Here is an 11,996-nt window from a genome sequence, read left to right as displayed (position 1 = left end):
ATTATACAAACATTAAGAAGAAAACACTTTATTATAATCCCCCATTCATTCTTTCCAGTGATAATCAACCTTTATTATAATTAAAAACAGTAAACAGAAAACTAAGTATAGTATATTAAAATTAGCAACTAGTCCTAAAAAGTAAGCATGCACATGTGGCCATAGTGTAATGACTGGTAGACATCACAGCTGGGTCACTCCTTTCTCTTTTCTCATAATTTTATCTCTTTGTTCGCTCGCGAAGCCTTGCGGTAATCAATAAAATTATTATCATATAACTATACAAAAATATGAAGTAAAGCTGTTTTTTTTGGACTCTGTATTTAGCGGGAGCTTAGTTGGCCCCTCTGCAAAAAGGTCCCCCCATCCCACACTTCTCTCTGAGACACACATCAAACACCTTGCCTAGTTCTACAGCAAAGCTGCTTAACTCAATGTCCTCTTCCATTTAACACTAACTAGTAAAACTTCCACCATTTTCATCGCAAATATACTCTAATGGGTGGAGTAACGTCGTCCATGGCGGCGAAGTTAGCTTTCTTCCCACCAAATCCACCTTCCTACAGAGTCATTAACGACCCACTTACTGGTTTATTGCTGCTTGACACTTTCCCACACCGTGAAAACGTCGACGTTTTGAAGCTCCCTACTCGCAAGGGAACGGAGATCGTTGCCCTTTACATTCGTTACCCTATGGCTACTTCTACTTTACTTTACTCTCATGGTAACGCCGCGGATATTGGCCAGATGTATGAGCTCTTCATTCAGCTTAGCATCCACCTTAAAGTCAATCTCATGGGGTATTTACTCTCTTTTTTCTCTTCCCATATAATTTTTTTTTTCGTTAACTATAGATTTAATTAAGCTAAATTGCCCTCTTTTGTGTAATTATGTTGGTTTTTTAAAAAAAGTATTAACTCTAGAAGTTGGTATTTTCTCTACGATAATTGTTTATCTGGGTAATATCAAGATTGCTTTTTTTTTTTCTCTCTATGATAATTGTTTTCTTACAGTTTAATTTGAGGACTTAGTTTTATTAGCTTGAGTGATATGAATTACTGGCTGTTGTGGGGTTGTTAAACTTGGAAGACGTGATCTTTGATTGAATGTTTTCCTATGTGATCTCATGTTTTAATATCATTATATGTAGATTAAATGTGATCATAAATGGTTCTTTGAGCTTTTCTTTATATAGTCCTGATTATCAAACAGTAGTGTAGCAAATGCCTTTTCTTTCCATGTTTTTGCAGTTATTTGTGTAAAATATAGTATTATCTTAAAGGTGGTTTGTTTGTTATATCTGGAGATTTATGCTTGTGTTAGTATTAGATCTGAAGATTTTCAGTTCAGGATGGTAAACATGCTGGGGTTTGCGAAGATTGACTTCGAAAAAGCAAAGTGTTGGAGCTAAACTGCTAAATGAATAATCTAGTGTAATAAAGTTAGAGGTAGAAATCGACATCAATTCCCTCATTTAAAGAATTTGAAAAAGGAAAGATGCGAGAAATGCCAACTTTCATAAATGCGAAGACGGAGTAAAGAAGATGGCGAATAAATGTGACGGTTGATGTGTCTCATATGGATTTAAGGTAATTCATGAAGTCAATCCGATATACCAGTACTACGTATGTGAATAAGCAGCTAGATGTGGTGAAATAACTACCTTTAGTACTAAGAAGCTACATGGCCTTCGACTGTAGTTTGATTAAAGGTTGATGTATATATCTGGAGTTCCATTCCATTCTCTGAACAATTCAGGAGTTGGATATGGGGGCAGTTGTACTTTGTATAGCGTTAAAATTTAGTATGTGGAGAAACAACCAAAATATCTTTGACGAGGGATAAGCATAATGCTTAGAGGTAAAGAATGATTGTTCTGAATTTGATGTGTAGATTCCACGGATCCTTTTTGTGCAATAAATTAGTATATGCTTTTGAGATATGTACGCTGAATCTTCATGAACTTGAAAGATTAATAACTTAAAAGGGACCCCTATAATACTACTTTGGGCACATAAATGTCCTTCTCTTCCTCTGCATAGTACGAGAAAAAAGAAAAACAAAGGAAATATCTTGAATTATCCACTTTAATCTCTAATATAGTTCTCTTTGACAACAACTGGATTTGCTTGACTAGGATCTCAGATTGAAATGTTGGTATTGATTAATTTTGGAAGAAGAAACATCAGTTCAGAATAATGGGATTACTTGGTGGTATTTGTTTTCTAGTTATGAGTTCCGTATAAGTTGGGAAGCTCTCGAGATTGCTACGACAAGTCAACAACAACATACCCAATGTATTCCCACAAAGTGGGGACTCTCGAGATTGCTATAATCCGTTTTATTTTCATAGCTTAGGAAAGGAGTTTATGATGCAAAGCATGCTTAAATAGGCATATATGACTGGGAGAAAAGCTAGCTTGGATTAAGTTTGATGATAATATTTTCCTTTCTGCATTGATATTGCTGTAGTAAATAATGGATTCTTTGTGGCTTGGTTTGACTACTTCAATTGAGAGATACTGAGGGTTTAGTGTGGATTGATTGCTTGTCCTTGTAACCCACCCCATGAAAGGTCATCTAGAAAGTTCAGTCATAAATGTATGAAAGAAAGCTTCTATTGGAACAATCACACTTCCCCCTTTTCTGTTCTGCTCTGTATAGCTTTATAGAACTCGGGAAAATTCAATTTCTTTTCTAGGAGATTTCATTTGACAGAATTAGGTATGTTGACCTAGATTTCCTTGAAAAAAGGCCCCTCTCACGACCACCACAAGATTTTTGGTGGAATTCCGGAATGTACCCCTTACAGGAAAAAATAGTTTCCTATCATTTTCACATTATTTTGGGTTCTGTAAAGTTAACTTAGTTAATCTTGTGTCATCTTCTTAAAAAGAAAAAATATGTATTAGTAATGACACGGCTAATGTTAGTTCAAGTTTCTACCTACAAATAACAATATCAGTAAGTAAAAATTCGAGGTAGCCGAGATGCTTGATCCATATGGCTAGTTCATGATTTTGAACTCAATCAAGTTTCATCTTTTCTGTTCAAACATTTCCCAGTTCAAGGATCTGGCAGTTATTCTGTCTGAGTTCCTCATTGAATCTAGCACTAGTAAATAAGACTAATAGATCTCTATGTTGTGCTAATGAATTAATTGGAAGATAGATTAGGTATACCGTATATATCCCCTTATGAATTCTTTGTTTTGTGTTTTTAATGATGCAGGTATGACTACTCTGGCTATGGACAGTCATCTGGCAAGGTAATTCACAATAGATTTTTCCTGGAATATTAAAGGCAGTCTCTGCATTAAGTGCCCAAGAGAATGAATTCAATTTGATCGTTAAATGCTTTATGCAGCCAAGCGAGCAGAACACTTACGCAGATATTGAAGCTGCATACAAATGTCTTGAAGAGAGCTATGGCGCAAAGCAGGAAGATATAATCCTTTATGGCCAATCTGTTGGAAGTGGTCCCACCGCGGATCTTGCTGCTCGTTTGCCTCGACTTAGAGCAGTTATTTTGCATAGTCCAATCCTGTCTGGCTTAAGGGTCATGTATCCTGTCAAACGCACATATTGGTTTGACATCTATAAGGTAAAATAACTCTCAATTGATCTAGTCACCTCTGTCATATTATAGCTGTTAGATTCACTTTCCTGTGCCTGGTAAACTATTTTGTGTTTGTTATTTGTTATAAAAGTGGTATGTATTGAAAATCCATCACTGAACTTGGTTTTATTTATTTTTTTCTGTGCAGAATATTGACAAGATCCCATTGGTTAAATGTCCTGTCCTGATCATTCATGTAAGTATAAATCTCGTCATGTACTTACCAGTTTTGTATAGTTACTCATTTTTGTGGCCTCCCGTTGTAGCAATAAATGAGCTTCTTGAATTAATTAACTGGCAAAATATTGGTAGATATAATGCAAAACATGCATGGTGAGGCCTTGAGCAGTGGGAAGATATGGTAGTTTGCTAGGAATATCTTGTTTAGCTTTCTGAGCAATTTTGCTTGAGGGACAGTACTTAACACGTTCAGGAGGAGGACAAGAGGTTTTAACAGGAAATAATAAATGGACAGTCAGGTAGGTCAGTACATTACTGGAGTTACGTGGAATGGTTTATATTCTTCAACTCCACCAAAACCCTCCACCAGGGTCCAGGAGAGAAAAGAGGGATGGATTTCGACCTCCCTTTTTAGGTCTCAGGCTAGCTTTTGACTTATATGAAAGGATAGTTAACAGGCCACATTTCTTATGAAATGAAGCATGTTTAGAGTTGAGCAGTTCAATCCATTAATTAACTGGGCCTCAGTCCCGAATTTTTTGGAATTAGCTGTATGAATCCTCCATATCCATTCTACTCTACTCAAGCTTTATATTATTGGATTTGTCTACTCCCATTGTCCTATTTTTTCCCTTCTTTGCACGTGTGTTACTCAATAGCCTTATTTCCATGGCCATCTATAGTAGTAATTAACTTTTACAGTCTTTACATGAGTCTCTTCATGTTGTGCAGGGAACTTCTGATGAAGTTGTTGACTGCTCTCATGGGAAACAACTATGGGAGCTATGCCAGGAAAAATATGAACCGTTATGGCTCAAAGGGGGAACGCATTGTGACTTAGAACTGTACCCAGAATACATTAGACATCTGAAGAAGTTTGTATCTACCGTTGAGAAACCACCTTCTCAGAGGAACTTATCAAGAAAAAGTATAGACAGGCCTGAACAATCACGGAAGAGTACAGACTGTTTTGAAGGTCCAAGAAAAAGCACCGACCGAAGAGAGAAACCAAGAAAAAGCACTGATAAGCCAGAAAAACTGAGAAACTACGAGTACAAGTTCGCCAATGATGACAAGCTTTCGAAGTTAAGGATGTCTTTTGACCAAGTAGAGAGATCGAGGAGGAGTGTGGAATTTTTTGAGAAGCCTCGAAGAAGCATCGACCAGCAAATGGAAAAAGCACGAAAAAGTGTGGACTGGCTAGATAGAATAAGAGCAGGTTGATCTTGTCAATGATATTGTAAATTTCATGATCATGTTCAAGTCAATTGTGGGGGAATATAGTAGTGCAACAACTTAACAATTAATTTATGGTTATCTGGTGTGATTTAGTTAATGTTCAATGGAGCATATCTGTCTTTTTTTTTTTTCCTTTTGTTCTTCTTTCTGTTGTGAAAAGAACAAATGGGAAATATAGTTTGGCATCTCATTACAATTTTGAGTTTGATCAAGCAGCAGGCTTTGGTTCTTGTTTTATCCCATAAGAGACAGGCTTTTGTGTGGATACTTCAAAGAGCTCAATCCTCCCCCTCCCCCCCACCCCCACCCCCCCTCCAAAACCAAATACATAGATATAATTCTGCTCACTTTTGCTGAATTTATTAGTTGTATATATTGATGTTTGCAGGATCTCAAGTTTTTGTCCCTAATTAGTTAGTAACAAGAAATTCTCAATTCCAGGCCTTTGCTTAACACTGCGGTTTAACTTCCAACTAGCTAGTTCAGCAACTTAGAAAAGTAACTTATGGAACTAATTACTTTGTGTTGGTGGAAGGATATTTACTCCGAGAAAAAACATAACTATCGTCTTTGGGGGTAAGGTGATTTCTTCTCATTTGTTCAAGCTTTGGTAGGACAAGTTATCCAGTATTTGTGTTGTTGGAAATGATCAAACTAGTCGAGAGTAGTTGGTAGTGAAAGTGTGTTTTGGAGAGGAGGGTGTTGCAGCCTTGCAGATATCATGCATCCCAGCACCTTTCTGGACAGAGATGGTACCATATGTATCCTTGAGACCAGGAAAGCTTCCAAGTACGTTAAAAAGTTTGCTTTACTACCTTTTGGAATATTTTGTACAACTGGTATCTGCAGACATAAGTACTACGACTTTGCACATGAATGTCTCAAATGATATGTTGCCTTTTGGAAGTGTATCAAACATGTGAAATTGCCCAGAATTTCTACAGATAAGGATGAATATCTGTACCTTCTACCCTTTTGTACTAACGGTTTTTCCTCAGTGTGTGTGTTAAAGTTAGAGTATAAACATTCAGTAAACAGTTAGAAGTGTTTGAAGCACCATTTCCTTATAGTTCTCATCTTATAAAAAGCTTGTGGTTCATCTCAAGGTAATTTTCTTTTTCCAATATGATACAAGAGAATATTGTTGTCACTGTAGCTAATATGAGAAGTAAATGAACATAGTTAGTTTGTTTGGTTCTCGTACTTGTCTTTCGAGTATTCCCATTTGATTGCCTGATGAAACATGAAATTTGGCGATCTAGATAGTCTGGAACTTGTGATGGGATCAGGCTTCTTCATGGTCTAATTCGTCATATAGTTTGTTAATTTCTTATATGCTTTCATGAGATGATATAGCTGTATTTTATACAATTTAGGAAAAGCAGTCAATGGCGTCTAAGGAGTTATTGCTAAATTTGCCACCCCCTCCCAAAGAAATTCCCTTAGGTGTGGTTCCTATGAAAGTTGAACCTGGAAAAGATTGCGGACCAGTTAGCGAGAGATTGAGGCCAAACTTTAAGCAGATGAACAGACCTCGTCCAGGGGTCAGGGGAAAGAAGATAGATCTGCTAACAAACTATTTTCGAGTATGCTTTCAAGGTGGCGTAAGCGAATTATATTCGTACAGCGTGAGTTCATTTTCTCTTGGTTTGATTTCTACATGAAAATTCACCAGAGTTAAATATGACTCTTTTTTAACTTGTGAAAGGTTAATGTCCAATATGAAAATGGGGACCCTGTCAGTGGAAGCAACTTAATTAGAAAAGTGATTCATAAACTCTGGGAGATATACAGCTCCGAGTTAGGAGAGCAAGCATTTGCTTCTGATGGGCAACAGATCTTATTTACAACTAGTCCTCTACCGCAGAAGAAGCTAGATTTCACAGTTGTGCTTGATGCTGCAACATCAAAAAGGTATATAAAGGCTTATAGCATTTCAATCCATCGTACAACGGGTAATATTTCATCTAGCATCATTTCTTTCTCTAATGCTCTTTTTTTTTTTCTTTTTGCTTTTTGGGATGATTGGCTTCGACATTAGGAGCAGGACAGACGGCAACTTTAGTGGCGATGGAGACTTAAGTGAGGGTGATCAAAAGAGGCAGAAGATCATACCCCGATTAAAAACTTTCATAGTGCAGATAACATTTGTTTCCATCATCCCCTTTCGGACCATTCTTGATGGACAACATGGAGTAAAATCAGGAAATAGTGAAGTTCTGATAGCATTAGACACCATTTTGCAACACTGTAATGCAAAAAGGTGCATACTGATCCAACAAAAGCTACTTCTAGCCATCAAAACAATCTTGACTTTCTTTCCCCCTTTTTTTTCTTTGATAGGAATTGCATTATGCTTCGCCAATCTTACTTTCCCAACGAGATAAAGAACTTCATGGACTTGACTGGTGGTATACTTGGATGCCGAGGTTATCATTCGAGTTTCCAATCTGTTCAAGGTGGATTATTTTTGAACCTTGGTGAGTTAATGCACTGCCCTTTCGGTCATGGTATTCCTTTCGAAACATTTGGAACAGTTTTAGTGATGTTTTTAACTTAATTTTGACAGATACATCTACAACAACGGTTATACAGCCAGGTCCACTAGTTAACTTCTTAATGGCCAACCAAAATGTGGAAACTCCCTTCAAAATCGACTGGGCTAAGGTCGCCTCAGCTTTCAATATCTCTCTTGGATTTGCTGAAACTGTGTATGTAATTTTCTAGTTTCTATCGCTGCAGGCAAAGATCTTGAAAAATATCAGAATTAAGCTATTACACTCCAATAGAGAACACAAAATCACTGGACTTAGCAACAGGACATGTAAAGAGCAGAAGTAAGCTCTCAGCTTCTAAATTTTTTGCTTTATTTTTTCTTATTCAATATCCTATAATTTGTTTCTCTTGCCATTATGCTGTTTATTGAACAGGTTTCTTCTGCGACTGAAGGGTTCTGATAATCAAAGTGACAATGTCCAGACCGTTGAGATAACTGTTTATGAATATTTTGTCAAGAAACGCGGAATAGAACTCCGTTATTCATCGAACTTGCCATGCATCAATGTAGGGAGCCACAGGGAACCCAAGTTCATTCCTGTTGAGGTGTGGTAGCGTTTATTTGCTTCTCTTTTTCTTGTTATCCCAGTTTTTGAAAGACACTGTTCCTTATTTTACTCGTTCATGGAAAAACCATGTAATTTCTTGAGTATTTTATTAGCTCTGTTCATTGGTTCCCTTACAACGATTCAAAAAGGAATTATACTTACACCAAAGATCCATATTAGTGAGCAAGTCTAGCCAAAAGCCGATAGAACTCATGAAGGATTTAAATGAGGTAGCTTCACACCTCTTTACCTTTTTTAAGTGACCATATTTTCAGAATTTGGTTACACAATGCTGATATTTTTTCCTGCCTTGATAGGAACTTAAAAACAACAACTATGACACTGACCCCATGCTGCGCGCTTGTGGAATCTCAATTAGCAAATCGTTTACTGAATTAGAAGGAAGAATTCTATCTCCTCCACAGGTAGTATCTAGGGTGACATCTAACCTCCTTTTTCAAAATTATCATTATCATATTTACAGGTTTGACATCGGATAGTTCATAATGGCTTCAATTTTTAGGTGAGAGTGGGAAACAAGGAAGATCTCGCTCCAAGATTTTCGCGCTGGAGCTTTAATGGCAAGGTGATGCTCCGCATTTTATCTAATATCTTCATGTTCTGATTGAGGAGGACATTATTAACCTCTCCTGCAGAAGTTTGTAGAGCCAAAAAGCATTGAATTTTGGGCTGTGGTGAACTTCTCCACTGGTTCTGACATACGTGCATTCTGCATTGAAATGGCAAAATTGGGTGCAACAAAGGGAATGGTGATATGAATGACTTCTCAAAGATGTTTGACACATGCAAACCTTTCTATTCATTCACTGAATTGCATATAAATTTGTCTTTGTTGCAGAACATTAATCCACCAGCATTTGTTTTCGAAGAGAATGCTAAGCATAAAAAGAAACCGGGTTCTGTTCGAGTGGACAAGATGTTTGAACAAATAATTCCGAAATTTCGGAAGGATCCTCCTCGATTCCTTCTTTGCTTTCTTCCTGCAAAGTTTTCTAATTTATATGGTTGTAGAAATTTATCCAGTCAGATATACTATTATCACTTAATTGGTATTTGTGCGGCTTATTATGGTTTACTTTCTTAGGTCCATGGAAGAAAAAGTGCCTTATGGACTTCGGAATTTGTAACCAGTGCATTGCAAAGAACAGAGTTGATGAAACTTATCTTGCTAATGTTATCTTAAAAATTAATGCAACAGTATGGGACACATGCTTGGACACTGTTCCCTAATTTGCATACGCTGATCGCTCGTAAGAACTCTAATTTTCGGTTTTCCTGCAGCTTGGTGGTAGGAATTTTATGTTATCATCTGAAGTTTCACAGACTATCCCCTTGGCTTCTAAAGTACCCACAATGATCTTAGCAATGGGCGTTACACATGCACCTTTTTCACGGTCAGATTTACCCTCCGTTGCTGCAGTAAGTCCTATTCTAGTAACAGTCTGGTTTCGCAAGACTATTTTGCACAATCAAGTTTGCTGTAGTTTGATAGTAATTTCTGTATATTTGTGGATTAGGTGGTCGGTTCTACACAGTGGCCAATGATTTCTTGCTATAGAGCATCAATTTGTACCCAACCACCAAAGACCGAGATGATACATTCACTCTTTAGACCAGTTTCAGATAGCGAGGACACAGGCATAATCAGGTAGCGATTCCTTCCTGCACCTTCATGAACCTTTCATTTCCTCTTTGGTTTGCTTGGACTAAAATTCATAAGGGACATGAAGGATGGTGAAGTTGTGGTTCATATCAGGAGTTTGGTTTAGTTTGTCCAAAGCTTATTAGTCGACATATTTTTTTTCTTTGTATTAGGGAGCTGCTGATGGGTTTTCATTCAAGCTCGGGAATGAGGAGGCCCGAACAGATTATTATATTCAGGTGCAAAATCTTCAATTGATATCCTCTACATCCTGACTAGAGAATTATCACCTGCATTTCTGACTATTTCTTCATTGCTGATTATACCTTTTCCCTCCTTGCTGATATAAAGTATTTGAGTGAGGATCGTCATATCTGTCCATTATCATAATTCCATCATTCTCTCCCTCATCATTGTTTGATTATTGTCGTGATATTGCTTCTTGTTCACCTATATATAGTCCTCGAAATCCTTGAGGAAACCTCGGGAAAAGCTAATTAGATTTTTCTCTTCACATATTTGAACCTCAGAGACTTGTAAAATGTTTTGCTAATGTAAATTTTTTTCCAGACAAGGTTTAAGTGAATCTCAATTCAAGCAAATTATTAGCGAAATGGAGGAAATTATCAAGGTATGTTCTGTAAGCTCATTTGATCAAGACATATATAGATTCTACTTTGTTGCTCAAGATTCTTATTCCGCTTTATGGACCATTATAGGCCTGTAAGTTCCTTGACGACACTTGGTCTCCTAAGTTCACTCTAATTGTTGCACAAAGAAGACACCACACAAAAATGTTCCAAGCCAACTCCAGCGACAATATTCTTCCTGGTGAGCTTTCAAATGCCTAAAACTACTAGTAGAACCACCACTACAGCATTAATTAACTACATCTGAACTCTGCATTTCTAATGACAGGCACGGTCGTCGATACTAAAATTTGTCATCCGCTGTATAATAACAACTTCTACATGTGTGCACATGCGGCAAGAGTTGTGAGTACTTTACTAGCAAACCTTTTCTGATGAAGACTCTGAAGCTACGCATGTAACTTTTGTAGAATGATCATTAAAGTTTGATATGACTTTGTGCTAGCACTGGCATAGTCCTCTTAGGAACCCTTTCGTTTATCTTCATCTTTTTTTCACTACATAATGTAGAAAACACAATGCAGGGAACTAGCAGGCCAAATCACTACTTTGTTCTGTTGGATGAGATTGGCTGCTCGTCCGATAATGTACAGGAGCTAGTCCACTGTTTATGCTACGTGTAAGTCCCCCGTGGTTGCGCTTGGATTTTACCCAACTCTTTGAACATCTCTAATTGTTTCAAATTTGGCCAACATTTTAGGTCTCAGAGATGCACCAGTGCCATACATGAAGGTAAGGACTATAATTAGTGGCCTGAGTAAAACAGTTTGCTGTTTCTCTAGTAATATATGTTTCCCCCTATGGTTATGAACAACTAAGATGTTTTGCAGTTGCTCCATTGCGTTATGCTCGTTTAGCTTCAGCTCAGATGTTAGAAATTATGAAGACCGAGGGGCCTCAACTGCCAAAGTTGCACAAAAATGTGCGCGATACAATGTTCTTCTGCTGAGATTCTGCACCATCATCCGCTCAAAACTGCAGTTACTTTGTGTTAAAATGTAATGCAACAATTTGGCAAGTCTCAAAGACACTGATTTACATAGAACACTTTATGATTTGTGAACAAATTAAACCACAGTATGCTAAATTAGTGTACAAGTAGAACCACTATCTATTTACTGCAAGTCTTCTTAGAAGAAAGACCTTATGAGTTATGTTGCTTGGACTCTTCAAAAGTGTCAACGGGTGCGTGTCACCAAAAGTGGTGTAATTTTAGAGAATCCGACATGGATGTGCCATCAAAAGTGAAGAGTCCTTGCAACTTAGCTTATGACTTCTAACTTTTCTTGTGTTTTCAATGCGAAACATAATATATGACGCTCTATATTTTAATCTTTTCTGTTATTTGCTCCTCTTGAAAGCTATCAGGTTGTAATACAAATATTCTTACTAATCCTTTTAAATGTCGTATTCAATTTAATTAAGATACAACAAATAAAAATTACAGCAATTTACTATGACTAGGTAATACAAATATATGTGAACGAGACATATCATGTGATCATTGGTTTGACGTGAAGATCAAGTGTAGTCTTTCGGTCA

At 37.2% G+C, this 11,996-nt stretch overlaps 2 protein-coding genes across 2 annotated transcripts; both read left to right on the top strand.

The window, feature by feature from the left end:
- Positions 1 to 239: 239 nt before the first annotated feature.
- Positions 240 to 5,168, top strand: LOC107862625 (alpha/beta hydrolase domain-containing protein 17C). The gene is made up of 5 exons (XM_016708256.2): positions 240 to 800; positions 3,232 to 3,268; positions 3,367 to 3,603; positions 3,767 to 3,814; positions 4,531 to 5,168. The coding sequence occupies exons 1-5, from the start codon at positions 499 to 501 to the stop codon at positions 5,020 to 5,022; spliced, it is 1,116 nt and encodes a 371-aa protein (XP_016563742.1). The 5' UTR covers positions 240 to 498; the 3' UTR covers positions 5,023 to 5,168.
- Positions 5,169 to 5,313: 145 nt separating this feature from the next.
- On the top strand, positions 5,314 to 11,768 carry LOC107866006 (protein argonaute 4B). The gene is made up of 23 exons (XM_047409666.1): positions 5,314 to 6,143; positions 6,414 to 6,665; positions 6,746 to 6,951; positions 7,079 to 7,300; positions 7,381 to 7,517; positions 7,607 to 7,704; positions 7,780 to 7,874; positions 7,968 to 8,139; positions 8,255 to 8,371; positions 8,459 to 8,566; positions 8,665 to 8,727; positions 8,798 to 8,911; positions 9,001 to 9,166; positions 9,247 to 9,359; positions 9,444 to 9,581; positions 9,680 to 9,810; positions 9,978 to 10,043; positions 10,375 to 10,435; positions 10,524 to 10,635; positions 10,723 to 10,799; positions 10,979 to 11,073; positions 11,155 to 11,186; positions 11,285 to 11,768. Exons 2-23 carry the CDS (start codon positions 6,426 to 6,428, stop codon positions 11,401 to 11,403), a joined length of 2,682 nt encoding a protein of 893 aa, XP_047265622.1. The 5' UTR covers positions 5,314 to 6,143; positions 6,414 to 6,425; the 3' UTR covers positions 11,404 to 11,768.
- The last annotated feature ends 228 nt before the right edge of the window (positions 11,769 to 11,996 follow it).

The sequence above is a fragment of the Capsicum annuum genome, chromosome 3 (assembly GCF_002878395.1).
Source record: "Capsicum annuum cultivar UCD-10X-F1 chromosome 3, UCD10Xv1.1, whole genome shotgun sequence".
NCBI lineage: Eukaryota > Viridiplantae > Streptophyta > Magnoliopsida > Solanales > Solanaceae > Capsicum > Capsicum annuum.
Note: the sequence above shows the minus strand (reverse complement) of the source record. Positions and strands in the feature narration are given on the sequence as shown.

What these genes read in the sequence shown, in the direction of transcription:
- LOC107862625 (XM_016708256.2), top strand. Translation starts at nt 499, where the DNA reads ATGGGTGGAGTAACGTCGTCCATGGCGGCGAAGTTAGCTTTCTTCCCA. An exon ending in CTTAAAGTCAATCTCATGGG is followed by an intron (nt 801 to 3,231) that starts GTATTTACTCTC and finishes TTAATGATGCAG; the next exon opens with GTATGACTACTCTGGCTATG. An exon ending in GTCCTGTCCTGATCATTCAT is followed by an intron (nt 3,815 to 4,530) that starts GTAAGTATAAAT and finishes CATGTTGTGCAG; the next exon opens with GGAACTTCTGATGAAGTTGT.
- LOC107866006 (XM_047409666.1), top strand. Translation starts at nt 6,426, where the DNA reads ATGGCGTCTAAGGAGTTATTGCTAAATTTGCCACCCCCTCCCAAAGAA. An exon ending in TGGATTATTTTTGAACCTTG is followed by an intron (nt 7,518 to 7,606) that starts GTGAGTTAATGC and finishes TAATTTTGACAG; the next exon opens with ATACATCTACAACAACGGTT. An exon ending in TCAAAATCGACTGGGCTAAG is followed by an intron (nt 7,705 to 7,779) that starts GTCGCCTCAGCT and finishes CTATCGCTGCAG; the next exon opens with GCAAAGATCTTGAAAAATAT.